The sequence below is a fragment of the Rattus norvegicus genome, chromosome 3 (assembly GCF_036323735.1).
Source record: "Rattus norvegicus strain BN/NHsdMcwi chromosome 3, GRCr8, whole genome shotgun sequence".
Classification (NCBI taxonomy): Eukaryota; Metazoa; Chordata; class Mammalia; order Rodentia; family Muridae; genus Rattus; species Rattus norvegicus.
In genome coordinates, this window is record NC_086021.1 from 100,395,897 (window position 1) to 100,409,445 (window position 13,549).

The following is a 13,549-nucleotide window of genomic DNA, read 5'->3' on the forward strand; positions in this document are numbered from 1 at the left end:
CCTGCAAGCCCTCACCTGCCAGTCAGCTTGCGTGGCTCCTTCCATGATTAGCAAGGTCCCGTGATCCAATGGTATCTTCACTCTCTCCACATAAGTATAGTCTCCATTCTCTTCCTAGAAAACAGCAGCCATCCCACTGAAGTTTTTTATTTATATGGTCATGAAGCAAGAGAACCTGGAGGCAGTTACTCCTGAGCCAGACTGTGGAACTTGCATAATGCTCTTCCCTTGGTAACTCGTTGGCCTTCAGACAGCTATTTTACCTTTCTATTCCTTAATACAGTTATTTGTAACATGGAAATGAAGACAGCATCTACTACACAAGGCCAGTCTGTGTCTCAAACCATGTGTGTAAATGACTTGGGGACTGGCAACAGGAAGAACTGTGTAAGGGTTACTTGTGGTTACTGTTCCCCGGAGAGGCCCACCCTGTTCTGGGAAGGAGGTAAGACTCACCTACCTCTGCTGTACAGTGCTATGATTCAACATAGGAAGAAAACAGCCTTTGACCAAGGCTTGCTTCACCTGGCTATGAGAAGCTAATTGACTAATTGGTAATTACTTTAGATCAGTGGTTCTCAACCGTCCTAATGCTACAACTCTTTAATACAGTTCTTCATGTTGTGGTGACCCTCCCTCCCAACCATAAAATTATTTTCATTGCTACTTCATAACTGTAATTTTTCTAATGTTATGAATCATAATATAAATATCTGAGTTTTCCAATGGTCATAGGCAACTCCTGTGAAAGTGCTGTTTGACCTCCAAAGGGTTGCAACTCACAGGTAGAAGGCCACTGCTTTAGAACTAACCCCAGCTCTTCCCTTGGCTAATCTAGGTGTTTGAGACAGGCATTCCTGTCTCTTTCCAAACAGGAATTCCTCAAAGAGATCAAGCTCTGGCTTGATTAGACCATCGTTGTCTATGAAGCCTGGTTGTTTGATGTTTGTGCTTAGAGAAGAGATCACAAATCCTGGCTACTGAGACCTGGACAGCTCGGCTCAGAGCCTGATACTGTCACCGCAGCACACCTGCAAAAAGGTCAAGACATGGTTTGTTCCTCCTCAGAGCTGCTGGGTGCAGTGAACAACCTTGTGGCTTCCTGTCTCAGCCACTAGGAGCTCCCTGGGTGAGACTGGGACAAAATTGGTCCTATCTATCTGTTCATCTGTCTCCCTTCCCATGCAATAGTTACATTTGGGTTACTGCAGGATTTACTGTAGTGCAAATCTGTTTATGTTTATTGCTGCAGAGGTCTTTCTGAGAACTTAACTGTTTACAACGATTTCCCCCAGGAAAATCTAAAATCAAAACAATACTGAACTTGTATAAACAATCTAGGTTCCAGGGCCCAGCCCTTGGCAGTGACTTTGTCAAGGACAGCCAGAATTTTTACAGACAGAAGACATAAGCAATGTTCGAAACAACTTCTGGTTGGTTGGTTGGTTTTGTTTTGTGTCTGCCACCTTTTCTCTTCCAGGAATAAGTAAGTACTGAAGCACTGATCTCTGACTGCTCAGCCAACCAGAACACACTGGAAAGTGACTCTGCCCATGGAGGCCCACACCCACCTCCACCCTCACCTCACTTCAGAAGGCAAAAGTTGGTGCTTGGAAAAAGTATGTCAGAAGAGATGAATGCCTTGCTAAGGAAAAACATCAAAAGAGGGGGCCCATCCTCCATGACGTCTGAGGGCTATAAAGGCTTAACTGAAAGGCTGGTCAGCTCAAGCCAAAGCTTGGCTGTAGGCAGAAGGGTCTCTCCTGCTTTCAGGGAGGGCAACATGCCGTCATGAATCAGTAACGGTACAGACTGGAGGATGAGAGTGAAATGATGCTCAGAGAGAAGACTTCATGAGCACACCAGGGCAATTCTGAGATATAGAACACCCACAACCCTGTGGGGAGGTAGAGGTGGGACGGGAGAGCACTGTGACTCCATTTGGAGCCATGAACCAGGAATGCAGCTGAGAGGCAAAACAGAGTTCTGTATGCCAAGAGGCAAGTATCAGCATTGGTGGAAATGAAGCTTAATGATCTCATTTTTCAAGAGAGAGAAAATTTCAGGTGTATTTTGAACACATTCTATCCAGCATAGCCACTAACCACACCAAAAGGCAGACCGTTGAGGATGAGCAGTTCAGGTTGTCCCTAAGGAGTGGGATAGAGAATTGGTCACCCCAGCACATGGTATGAGAGGTAATATTGTTTCTCCCTGGCTTGTAATTTATTTCGCCTAACACCAATGACTTAGAAAGCACATTCCTAATTGCAGGAGACAGTTAAAGAAGGCAAGGGAGCCTCCCAACGTGGCAGAGTTCATTAACGGACCTATCTTTCTTGAGACAGAGCAGCACCTGGAGGCAGTGACACTCTAACTCTAACCGAGGAGGCAGATAAAAAGCCAGGGAAATTCCTATGTGCAAAGGCTAGATATGGGTAGCAGGGCCCACCCCATCAGAGAAGTTCAGTCATGGCTACCAATGGCCAAAGTTCACGCCTGTGACCCTGCTGTACTCAGGTAAGACAGCATGCACGCACGCACGCAGGCAGGCATACACACACACTCCAATATGCACACAGGCACAAGTCTATCTCTGATACTGGCTAAAGGAAGCGTCTAAGTCAACCTACTGGGGGAGTGATTGGTGATTGTAGATGTTGAAACCTTATAAACAGAAAGAAAACCACGAATGGCATATTTCTTCTATCAGCGCTGAAGAGTACCCTCACTCTCAAGTCCATCAGTCCATCTGGATGCTCACGTACTCGTTCCTGAAGAATGCTAAGACTTTGCACACTCCTGCTCCTACTCCACCAACATGCTACTCTATTCAGTTTCCTCAGGAAGAGAGTACTTAGGAGAAAATCCTGGATGTTTATGCTATGTCATTATGGCCAGCACAGACAAGAAACGAGGCAATTCCTTCTCAGGAAAAGGTAATGCACATTATGCAATCTGCATTTCTCAGGTACTTACCCGCTTCCTGTCCTAAAACGATGTTAGAAGTATCACCCATAATTACTTCAAAACCTTCATATCTTCTTTCTAGAATGTATCAGAACTCATTTATGGGTACAGGTTTAACTTTTAGGTGTCAGCTTTCCTGCTCTCACAATTGGGGTGGCAGGGAACAATTGGTCATGCACTGCTGTTTCTTAGAAACACACTGTGACTAGGACATCAGTAGACAGATGCTAAGTAACTGAAGAAAGTGCCCATAATACATAGAAACTCACTCTGATCCTCCCTTCCAGGGTTCACACGCAGTAATCCATCTATACAAGCATCCCCCATTTTTAATGTATGAGCATTGGATGTTTTAAAATACATAATAATTCAAAAATATTGCCATGTTCTATTCTTTGCACAGGCACAGTTTTTTCTTTAGGCTCTCAGGTACGTTTGACTACATGCGTGTCAGACATTGTACCAGTGCTGGGGTCTAACGGTAAAGAGCACAGTGTGAGACTGAGATTTTGATACACGGGATTACTGATAGGTTATTGCTGCTGCTTTTAAAGGAATAAAGTTACAGCAAGTAGACTTGTGGGGAAGCATCACTAAACACAGACCTCTTGGATAGAGTATTAAAGGTGGAATTCTGGGCAAGGGGTCTGACCTTTAAGGTGCTTGGTTTACAGTCAAGCTGCTTCCTCTGCTTCCTTGCAGAGGAAGCCTCTAGCAATTTGTAATTCCATGAGCGAAGTATGACAGTACCTATCCTCCCTCCACTGTAGTCTCTGTCTGTGTCTCTGTCCACTGTGTCGTGGGAATTAACTCTTCGCTAACTCATTGGTGACTGCAGACACTAAGCAGACAAGCCATTCATTCCCTTTGCATAAGTCTTGGACTTACTGCTTTTTGTTTTTTGTTTTTTTTTTTTTAATCTGCTCTTTAACTGTTATTTGATATTGAATAAAAAAATGTCTGGACTTGACTCCACTGACCTTCCTCTGACCTCTTTCATGGGTTTTATGCTTACAAAGGCTTTTCCCATCCTGAGGAAAGTTAAATATACAACTCTATTTCCTTTAGTTAAAAAAAAAAAGGAGAGAGTTGACGTTTTTCAGATTTAACTCTTCAGTTGACACAGCATTTTCATTTTGTTTGGGGAGTTTTGTTTGTTTTCCATACCATTGGAGGTGGGGGAAGGGCAATTAGGTTCATGTATGGCAGATAAGCCTTCAACCAGAGCTACTCCCTAGACCTGTGGTTCTCAACCTTTGTAATGTAATCCTTTAACACAGTTCTTCATGTTGTGCTAACCTCCAACACAAAATTATTTTCATTGTTATATTACATGAATATACGACAGTAATTTTATTACTGTTATGAATGGTAATATAAATATCTGATGCATAGGATACCTAATATGAGACTCCTGGGTAAGGGTCGTTTGACCCCCAAGAGAGTCAAGACCCAGAGGTTGAGAACCACTGCCCTGGACCCAATGTTTCTCTCATAACAACAACTAAGTACTTAGTGGAAGGCTTCCTGCTAGACTTGGGGACAAGCTTACTGTGCTGGACCCATGGGGAAGGTGAAATGTCGGATACCACATACATCACACATAGCATGGCTGACTCTAGGTGCAGACCCACAGGGAGATGCTGTTCATTTCTCATAAGCACAGGAACTGGAGTGAAAGTTCACTTCCCCATGCTGCTCCCACTGTGAGGTGAGCTCCACTCCTCAAGACCTGACACACTGCCTCCTCTTGACCCTGCACATTCACCTGACTGAAGGGAACCAGCCATCTGCAAGGAGCATAAAAGAGAGATATGGCCAGGAGCTACACAGCGGGCAGTGGGAATCCTGAGGAGCCAAGGGTCTGCACATAGGGGTGAATCATGTTGAGGAGCAGCTCCTGTTACTGCTCCCCAATGTTGTCTCATCCTTTAGCTTTTCTGGGGAAGGAGCTAAATGAGGTTTTTATAAGAAATTTCAAGTTTTAATTGTGGGCAGCTAAGGTCACACCCAGCTCAAGGTCTTCCCAGCAGAACTGTCCTGCTCCTATACCAGCCACCCCAGCTAGCCCATAACTGCTGTCATTGCTGCTCTTCCTTGACCCCCTCCACTGCTCCACATGCTACTGTGTCTTTAGATATTACAATCTTTGTCTCCCCCATAGCAGAAAAGGCTGTTCAAACAAAATGTGCTTCCCCGTGTTCTTTGAGTTAACAGCAGAGTGGTCTTCTGCATCTCTCTGAGCCTCAGAAAAGCTAGTTAAGAACCCCCACCCTCACCCCATCTTGTTACTAACATCACTATAAAAACAAAACATAAATGGCAGAAAGGGCAAGGGAAACCAAGCGAGCGCCTGCTCCCCGCCTCTCATCCCCAAGCTCACAGGAAGCACCAGGCACATGGCAATTGCTAGTTCCTGTGCTAGAGGCATCGGGAGACTCACTGGCTACAGCAGCCCTGGAAGTCCAGACAGGACTTGGGCTAAGCAGGACGGGGTAAGTAGGAAAAGAGATAATTCAGGAGACTAGAGCAACCATACAAAGGATAGTGGGGTCCCTGTGCAGGCCAGGCATAGATAAAGTACACACCTGACAACATGCTTATGGGTTCCACTCTGCCCACGGTTCCAGCACCAGCAGTGGACTTTTCTGAGCTACTAAACCAAATGACAGAAACAGACCCAAGGTTGGCTATATGCTCCTTTCCTTCAGTTCTTTCATCCTGGATAGGAATGTGCAAATCTCCCAGCTTTATATAGTATTCATTAACAAATTATTACTAAAGTTCAGCAAATAATTTCTAAGCCGTCCCGTGCAGTTATTACCCTATCTACACATTACCCCGCATTACAATGGGGAGAGTAGCGGCACTGATTTAAGATTCAGGGCAGACAAAGGGTGAAGGTGTTAAAATGTAGCTCAGCAGCTAAGCACTGTGTGTGATCAGCATTTACCTGGTGGTGGCCACACAATCTAGATGATGTCTCTGACAACTGAAGCTTTTATGGTCAGTGGCCTACTTTACATGTGTAAGTTCTAGGTATCTCAAATCTAGCATGCAGAAAAAGAATTCCTGGGGCTAGAGAGATAACTCAGGAGTTAAGAGCACAGGACACTCTCGCTAAGAACCTGGGCTGCATTCCCCACATCCACTTGGTGGCTTGCAACTGTCTGTAACTCAAGTTTCAGGGGATCCCACGACCTCCTCTGGCTTATGTGCACACCTGGTAATGCAAATGGTATGTGCACATACATGCCAACACTCAACACTTAAAAGTAAATCTTGGAAGGACAGACCTCTTTACAAAAGGACAAAATCAAATCAACAAATCCCTTTCCTCTGCCATCTGAACTAACAGCACTACCACCCACCAACCACGCAAGCCAAAAACGTGTGAGTCATTCTTGATTCTTGCCCCATGTCTGAAACACTGGCAAGTTCTACGGCTTCTTTCCCACAAAATACCTTAAGTCTACTCACTTCTCTTCTTCTCATGACATCTGGTTCAAGGTAGCAGCCTCCCACTGAGCTACTGCCCACCAGGTATTCTCTTGCTCTTGCCTACCTCACTGCTATCCATACAGGGTCACAGTTATCCTTAGACATAGGAATGGGTCATGTCCCACTGTGAATACAGTAAGGCCCACACTCCTTCTGTTGTACAGCACAGCAGCCATGCACTCCTATTGGACAGCTCCTGAGACTTCTATTTTTCTCTCCTCAATGTCACCCCTCAGAGTTAAGCACAGTATCTGATACACAGTGAGTACTAAGTAGTATCTGGTTGGTAGGGAGAAGGCTGCAGGTGCTGCTCCTAACGCTACTACCTGTCATTTGGGCACTGGATAGAGGGGTGACATAGAATGGGGCTGATGGGACCCAGGGAAAAGGCAGTTTTGGCATTTGGATAAGTGGTAAAGGAGCCTGGGATGAAGATGTCACTGAGTGGACGGACTCTTTACACAGCTCAATGAAGAACTAGCCGCATATCAGGGCAGGGGATGGTGCACGCCGATGTTCTTGAGGCAAGTACACTATCAGTTCAAATCTCTCTTGGGTTACATAGAAAGACTATGTTTTATGAAAGAAAGAAAAAGGAAGAAGAGAGTGGGGGTTGGGAGAAGAAAGGAAGGCAAACTAAACTAGAGGGTCGGGACAATCGTATAGCAACTCTAATCTTAATGGTCCAAGAGAGTACAAGGCAAAACTGGGCAATAGTATATCAAAAAAGAAAAATAAGAATTAAGATATTTATATGCTGATTTGATGAGAATCAGGGAACAACAAACTGAAAATGTTAACCTGACCAAGAAAATAGTGGTACAATCAACAGAAATGGATTTATATGTGGTGGGATGGTGATGGTGGTGTTTTTGGAGAAAATAATGGCTAACTATAAAGCTGAATTTGGAGCGTCCATGTGCTATTCTGAAGTCGAGACAGGTCTCGACTACGGAGAAAGTGACAGAGAAGCCGAGATAAGAGAAGTTATCTACCACAGTGCAGGCGAGGCTGTGAGCTCTGAGGCTCCACTTCTTACTGCTCCTTAATCAAAGCACACAGTGCTCTGCACTGGGGACAGACACAGGACAGAAAGGGACCTTGTCATTTGGTAGTTACAACACAGGAGCTTATACCCTCCTGAAAAATAAGAGAAAGATGACAGACCTGAAGTCAAGCTCTAACATCCATAGTTAATCCATATTTGTCAAGAAAACCTCAAAGGAGATAAGCAGTAACAGTAAAAGTACATGAATGACCCAGACAAGTCAGCATTCCAGAAGTTAGTAAGAGAAAAAAAATGGAGTTTTCATGCCTGCCAAAGGTGGACCCAGTGAGCAACAGTGCATGAAAACAGCAGCATTCATACACTTCTAACAGGGCAGAGGAGAACAGATGTTTCCAGAGGAGCTAAGATGTAAGGAAAAGGAGACAGTTCATTCCACCCAACCCTTCCTTCCTTCTTTTCTTACCCCCTCCCCAACTCCTTTTATTCCTGTCCCTTCTCCTTTTAAAAGGAGAACATGCACACACACTCAGGGTATATGGCCTTTCCACCATATTGAGGCAGTCTCTGTTCTCTGTCTCTAGTTTCTGCCATTTCACTCCATGTTAGTTGACATGTGAGCTTACCTCTCACCTCTCTGTAGGAATTGTGGGATTACAGATGTGTATCACCACATTCTGATTTTTTTTCCCAGACACCAAACTCAAGTTTGTGTCAGAAAGCTCTTCTATCTGCTGGGCCATCACGCTGGCTGGCTGACTTGCATCTTTGCGCTTATGCTCTCCCCCACGAACCCCCAAGGAGGGAAGCAGTGTTAGGGAATTAATCCCAGGGTCTTGAAGCCCTCTACCACTGAGCTACGTAACCTCCATCCCCAAATCTGTGCTTCATGACCAACAACAGAGCCAAGATGCTAGAACACTGAGAGGAGCAAGGAGAGTTTTCTCAACGTGACAACAGATACAGTAGAGGTTGGTTTTGTTGTTTGTTCCCTAGCTCTCTGGCCCAAGGATCAGAAAACTGATAAAACTGCTTGATATGTATGCTAAAAGCTGCTGCTTCTCTTCATCCTCCTCTTCTTCCTTTGCCTCCTCTTTCTCCTTTTTTTTTTTTAACTGTAATGATGTTTTAAAAGTGCAGCAGCTACATAGGCAGCTACATGCTAAGGCCACATGTCCTCTTTTGCCCTATCTCTCAATGCATGGTTATGCCAATGACGTTCCTTTTGTCAACAATATTATCTCTTTGAAGCTGGTTTCCTCCAGTGGTGTTTGTATTGCCTGTGAGGACCTGGCTGGGAGAAACACTGCTCCGTGGTCAGGCGCACCTGCAGGAATCCTCCAGCTTGAGGTGGGTACTACAGCACTGAATACAGGGGGGTCTTATGCACAGTGGTGAAAAGGGAAGTATTCGGCAGAGGGCTGGGACCCCACAAAATCATCTCTGTGGTTACTCTGCTGACTCAGCCCATAATGAAGTGACAGCACACTGGGCACTGATCTGAAATACATTACTTAAAAAAACAAAACAAAACAAAACAAAACAACAACAACAACAACAACAAAAAAACAAAACCCAAAGTAGCTGCTCCAAAATAAGATCTGGAAAAGCAGAGCTTTGGACCACAGAGCTTAGAGGTGCAAACCAGTTTGAAACTCACCTGCCATATGCAACTTTTTTGGGGTTTTACCACTCCCCATCCCCCCACCCACACATCCTTGTTTTTTGTTTTTTTGTTTTTTTGTTTTTGTTTTTTGCATTCATTGGGTTTGAAAGGTTCTGGTGAGTAAAGGAGAAAAGCAAGCAGGAAGAGCCGGTGGATGCCAGCAATCACCCACTCCAGGTACAGTCACTGATCCTTGGGGAACACACCAGTGCCTCGCTGACTCACACAGAGGGTCTGGAGGTCAGGTTAGTTCTGGCATAAGCACAGTTCTCTGCAGACACCAAAGTGGAACACTATGTAGCCCACATCAGCAACCAGATCCCTACCCTTCTTCCTCAGCTAGACATGCTAGAAGTTAATGAAATCCTGGACTGTTGGTACAGTCCAGGGTCTAGGTGGGGTGGGTAGTTATGAACTGAGGCAACAGAAACCCAGTTTTACACTCACAGCCAAAGCCATTCAGCTGCCCTGGATGTGGCCTTAAGGCCTGAAGTTAGCGACGAGGATGCCATTTTCAGTAATACACACTTAGAAGTGTTCTCCAGTGGAAATGCTATCATCAAAGAGCTGCCCCTAAGAGTGCAGCACCAGAAACCATCTCCATCCTTGTCTTACTCAGGGTTTCCATTGCTGTGACAAACACCGTGACCAAAAAGCAAGTTGTGGGGGAAAGGGTTTGTTCATCAGCTTACACTTCCAGATCACAGTTCATCATCAGAGCAATCAGGACAGGACCTTGAGCAGGGTTGGAAGCTGGAGGCAGGAGATGATGCAGAGGCCATGGAGGGTGCTGCTTGCTAGCAGCTTGCTACCTCATGGCTTGCTCAGCCTGTCCAGGGATGGCACCACCCACAATGGCCTGGACTAACTGATCACTAATTGAGAAAATGCCTCACAGCTGGATCTCATGGGGGCATTTTTTCAACTGAGGCTTCTTTCTCTGATGACTCTAGCTTGTGTCAACTTGACACAGAAAACCAGTCAGTACAGTCCTCTATGAACAGGAAAGCACATCCAGCTACACCTGGAATCCAGCTAACCACAGTCACCTGAGAGGAAACCCAGCAATGGCAGAGTACTCCTTCCCAGACCAAATCTAGACAGGATCTGATCACACACACCCCGCCTCTTCCTGTACCCTCCATCACATTCTTTGGCATTCCTGTCAGAAAGAGAAAGCATGTCAATATCCTCAACCTGAAGGGGTCCTCTTCTTCTTCATCCTAACTGAAACCTAACTGTCTCAACAAGCTTGAACATCCCCAGAGCCCTCTCATGTGGAAGATGGTCAACTCTCAATCTAGTAGGGGTAGCATATCCTTCCCCGTCCCTGCTCTCAGGCCTTCTTACAAATTCACGCTCTCTTTAGCTCTGGTGATCCAGTTTACCCCAGGTATAAATGAGGTTAATAAAGTTCCTCATTGGTGCCTGGCTCTGTCCTTGCTTCTTTCTAGCCTAGGCTCCACAGAGGAACAGCATTGACCTTTTACAGAGTCACCCAGGTCAAGCTCTTCTGCTCCACACATTCAGTGGCTTCTTCATGTTCTGAATTCTCCATGAAATTCTCAAGTGTCTGCAGGATCAAACTTTGCCCACCTTTCCCATCTCTTTGGCTCACTGTTGGCAAGATGGCCCAGCAAGTAAAGGCTCCTGTCATTCAGCCTGATGATCTGGGTATGATCCCAGGACCCACATGGCAGAAAGAAGAGAGCCAACAAACTCTAAGCTGCCCTCTGATCTCCACATGTGTGAAATGGCAACATGCATGCTCTGACACATACACATATTACACACATGCATGCACACATGTCCACACACATGAACAAACTCTGTCATAAAAATGTGAATGAAAAGAAAACCCTAAATCCCAGGAACCTCACTGGGCATGGTGGCGTACCTATAATCAAACATACAGAAGCTGAGGCAGAAGGATCCAAAATTCCAGGCCAATCTGGGCTACACAGTGAGATTCTTTATGAACAAACAAGCAAACAAAAACTTGGGGATTATTCCCTGAACATGTCAGAGCACTGATTCTGGCTGGGACCAAGTATCAAGGAAGCAAATGGCAATTCTCACTTCCCAAAGTTTCAAGTCTCATTGTGTATCTTTATTTACTCACTCTTCCTGTGGACGTTCACCCCTCCTCATTCATACCCTCACTCCAAGGAGTTCAAATCCCTCACTGTCTCTGACCGAGTGGCTGTCCCTGTTCCCAAGATTCCACTACATTCTTCTCACCGTCCTCGGCTCTTGATTAAGCAGTCACCAGAGCATTTACAATAGCTCAAATCCACTGATTACTCCAACTATGTTCTCGGGAAAGCATTTCCATGTTCCCTTGAGGTCACTAACCAACGATCATTTCCCTTTATGAGGAAAGAGTAGGCATAAAGCATACAGGTGAGGGCTGTTTTCCAGCCCAGGGGCAGAAACAGGAAGCATGGCTGACTTCCGACTTTCACTGGAGGGTGTCTGAGAAGAGCAGGGCCATCAAGAACTTCTTTTAAGTGTTTCTTGTAAGCTCTCAGGCCAGACTCTTCGATTAGATGGTATAAGAAAAAGGAGAGACTCTAGATGGTGGCTGACTGTAATCCCAGCCCTCTGGAGGTTGTTAGCCAGAGGCCAGGGTGGGTAAGACAAGCAAGACTCTCTCAAAATAATTAAAAGGATGGATGATATGAAAACCATAGCAGAGGGGGCCACTGCCTGAGATGGAAGGTTCGTCGTCACTTGTTTTGAACGCTCCAGCCTGTCCTGTTTCCACTCAGTACCAAAATACTTTAGATCTCAGTATCTTCCTTCTTTCTAAACTCCTGAGCGGAGGGGGAGGGGTCAATATTTATCATCAGGCTGACTTTTTAATACTCTAGTATTCCCAGAAGTGCATAACAAATCATCTAGCAGTGTGTTCTCAGAGACTCACCCATTAGTCTTGCTTTTACAGCCACTCCCTTCATAAGGTGCTGGGGAGAGAAATGGCTCAGAGAGAAGCCCTTTTGCCTCAGCTCAATTATCTGGGAGTGGAGAGAAGCCCCTCCCACAGGCACGATGCAGCTGATCAGGAAAAGAGCTCATCCAAGGTAATTTGCTACAAAAACAAGGCTTTTGGCATCTAACCCTCCAGTGCATCACAAACTTCCTGCTATTATCTAATAACCCCCCAGCCATCACTGTTTCCATGGTAACCGACAGAGAAATAGCAGCCTGCCAAGCGGCTTTTATAGTTCCTTTTCTAGTTTGCTCTTCTGTATAGAATTAGAGTTAGATGGGGGAAAGAACCAGGCTAATCTTTGCAAACAGGGACACTATGTAGTATGGAAAGAACAACTGGGCTTGGGATAAGGAGTGCAGAAAAGCTTTCACGAACCCACTCTGACAGGGCACAAAGACCATTGCCGAGTATTTGGTAGACTGGCACTGGCCAGTCTCTGATTTGACCCATACGAAAGAAGGGATCAGGTACAAAACAAGGTGCCCCTGACACCTTACTGCCACTAGAGGAAACAGTAGTCTATGATCGAAATAAATGAGCAAGACTCAACAGCCTTCGAGCACAGAGCAGTATAGGATGGATGGGGGCCTTGACATTGCATGGTTAATCCTGACAGCTCCACCAGTCAGAGGGTGGATGGAACGGGAGCTCTCTTATCACCTCAGCATGGGGGACACGGTTTGAAAGTGTGTAGGATGTGGGGCAGCCAGATTAACAGGTACCAGATCTGCAAAGATCAGGTGCCAGACTGCAAAGCAAGCAGCAGTTACAGCAGTGGAAGAGTCTGAATTTGTTTTAAAAAAACTAAAAGGCAAGACTATTTTTCTTGCCAAGCATGATGGTGAATGCATTTCCAGCACGGGGTGGGAGGGGCAATAGAAGCAGGAGAACCCCAGCTTTTGTAACATGAGATCCTATCTGAAAAAACAAACAAAAAGTCTTTGTAAGTAGCCCCAAAGGCTTGTCTCAAAACTCCACACCTATGTAAAATACAGGAAATCTCTTGCCCTTCATCTGCTTCAGGTAAGAAACCAGCTAGGTCAGGCAGGTGATAGCCTCTCATCAGACAGAACAAAGCTGATAGGAGTGTGGGAGACTCCCTCCTACAACCACTAACTCACTCATCTGCCTTGTTGGCAGTCAGGAAAACACCACCAGTAAGTAGTAACATTCAGAGTCAGTCCTCCAAGGCCCACACAGAGGAGTGACTTACCTGTTTAGTGTACAGTCTCACTTTGGGTGAGGAGTCAGGAGGCTTACTCTCTGAGCTAGTATCTGAATCTACATAGACGAGGAGAAAAAGATCTGCAGAGTCCCCTCGAGTCCTGTGGAAAAGGCCCATTTGCAATAGGATATACACCCTGAGAAATGTTTCCACGCCTGTCAACTCAAAGCAGGCTTCTGCATTTGG

General features: G+C 45.5%; 1 protein-coding gene across 3 annotated transcripts in view; it reads right to left on the minus strand.

Moving 5' to 3' along the window:
• Positions 1-13,549, minus strand: part of Alkbh3 (alkB homolog 3, alpha-ketoglutarate-dependent dioxygenase) — a 34,525-nt gene that overhangs the window by 955 nt on the left and 20,021 nt on the right. For all 3 annotated transcript variants that reach the window (XM_039105433.2, XM_006234585.5, NM_001014180.1), the window contains one exon: positions 16-114. In XM_039105433.2, the coding sequence (XP_038961361.1) occupies positions 16-114 (99 nt within the window). The remainder of the gene's footprint in view (positions 1-15; positions 115-13,549) is intronic.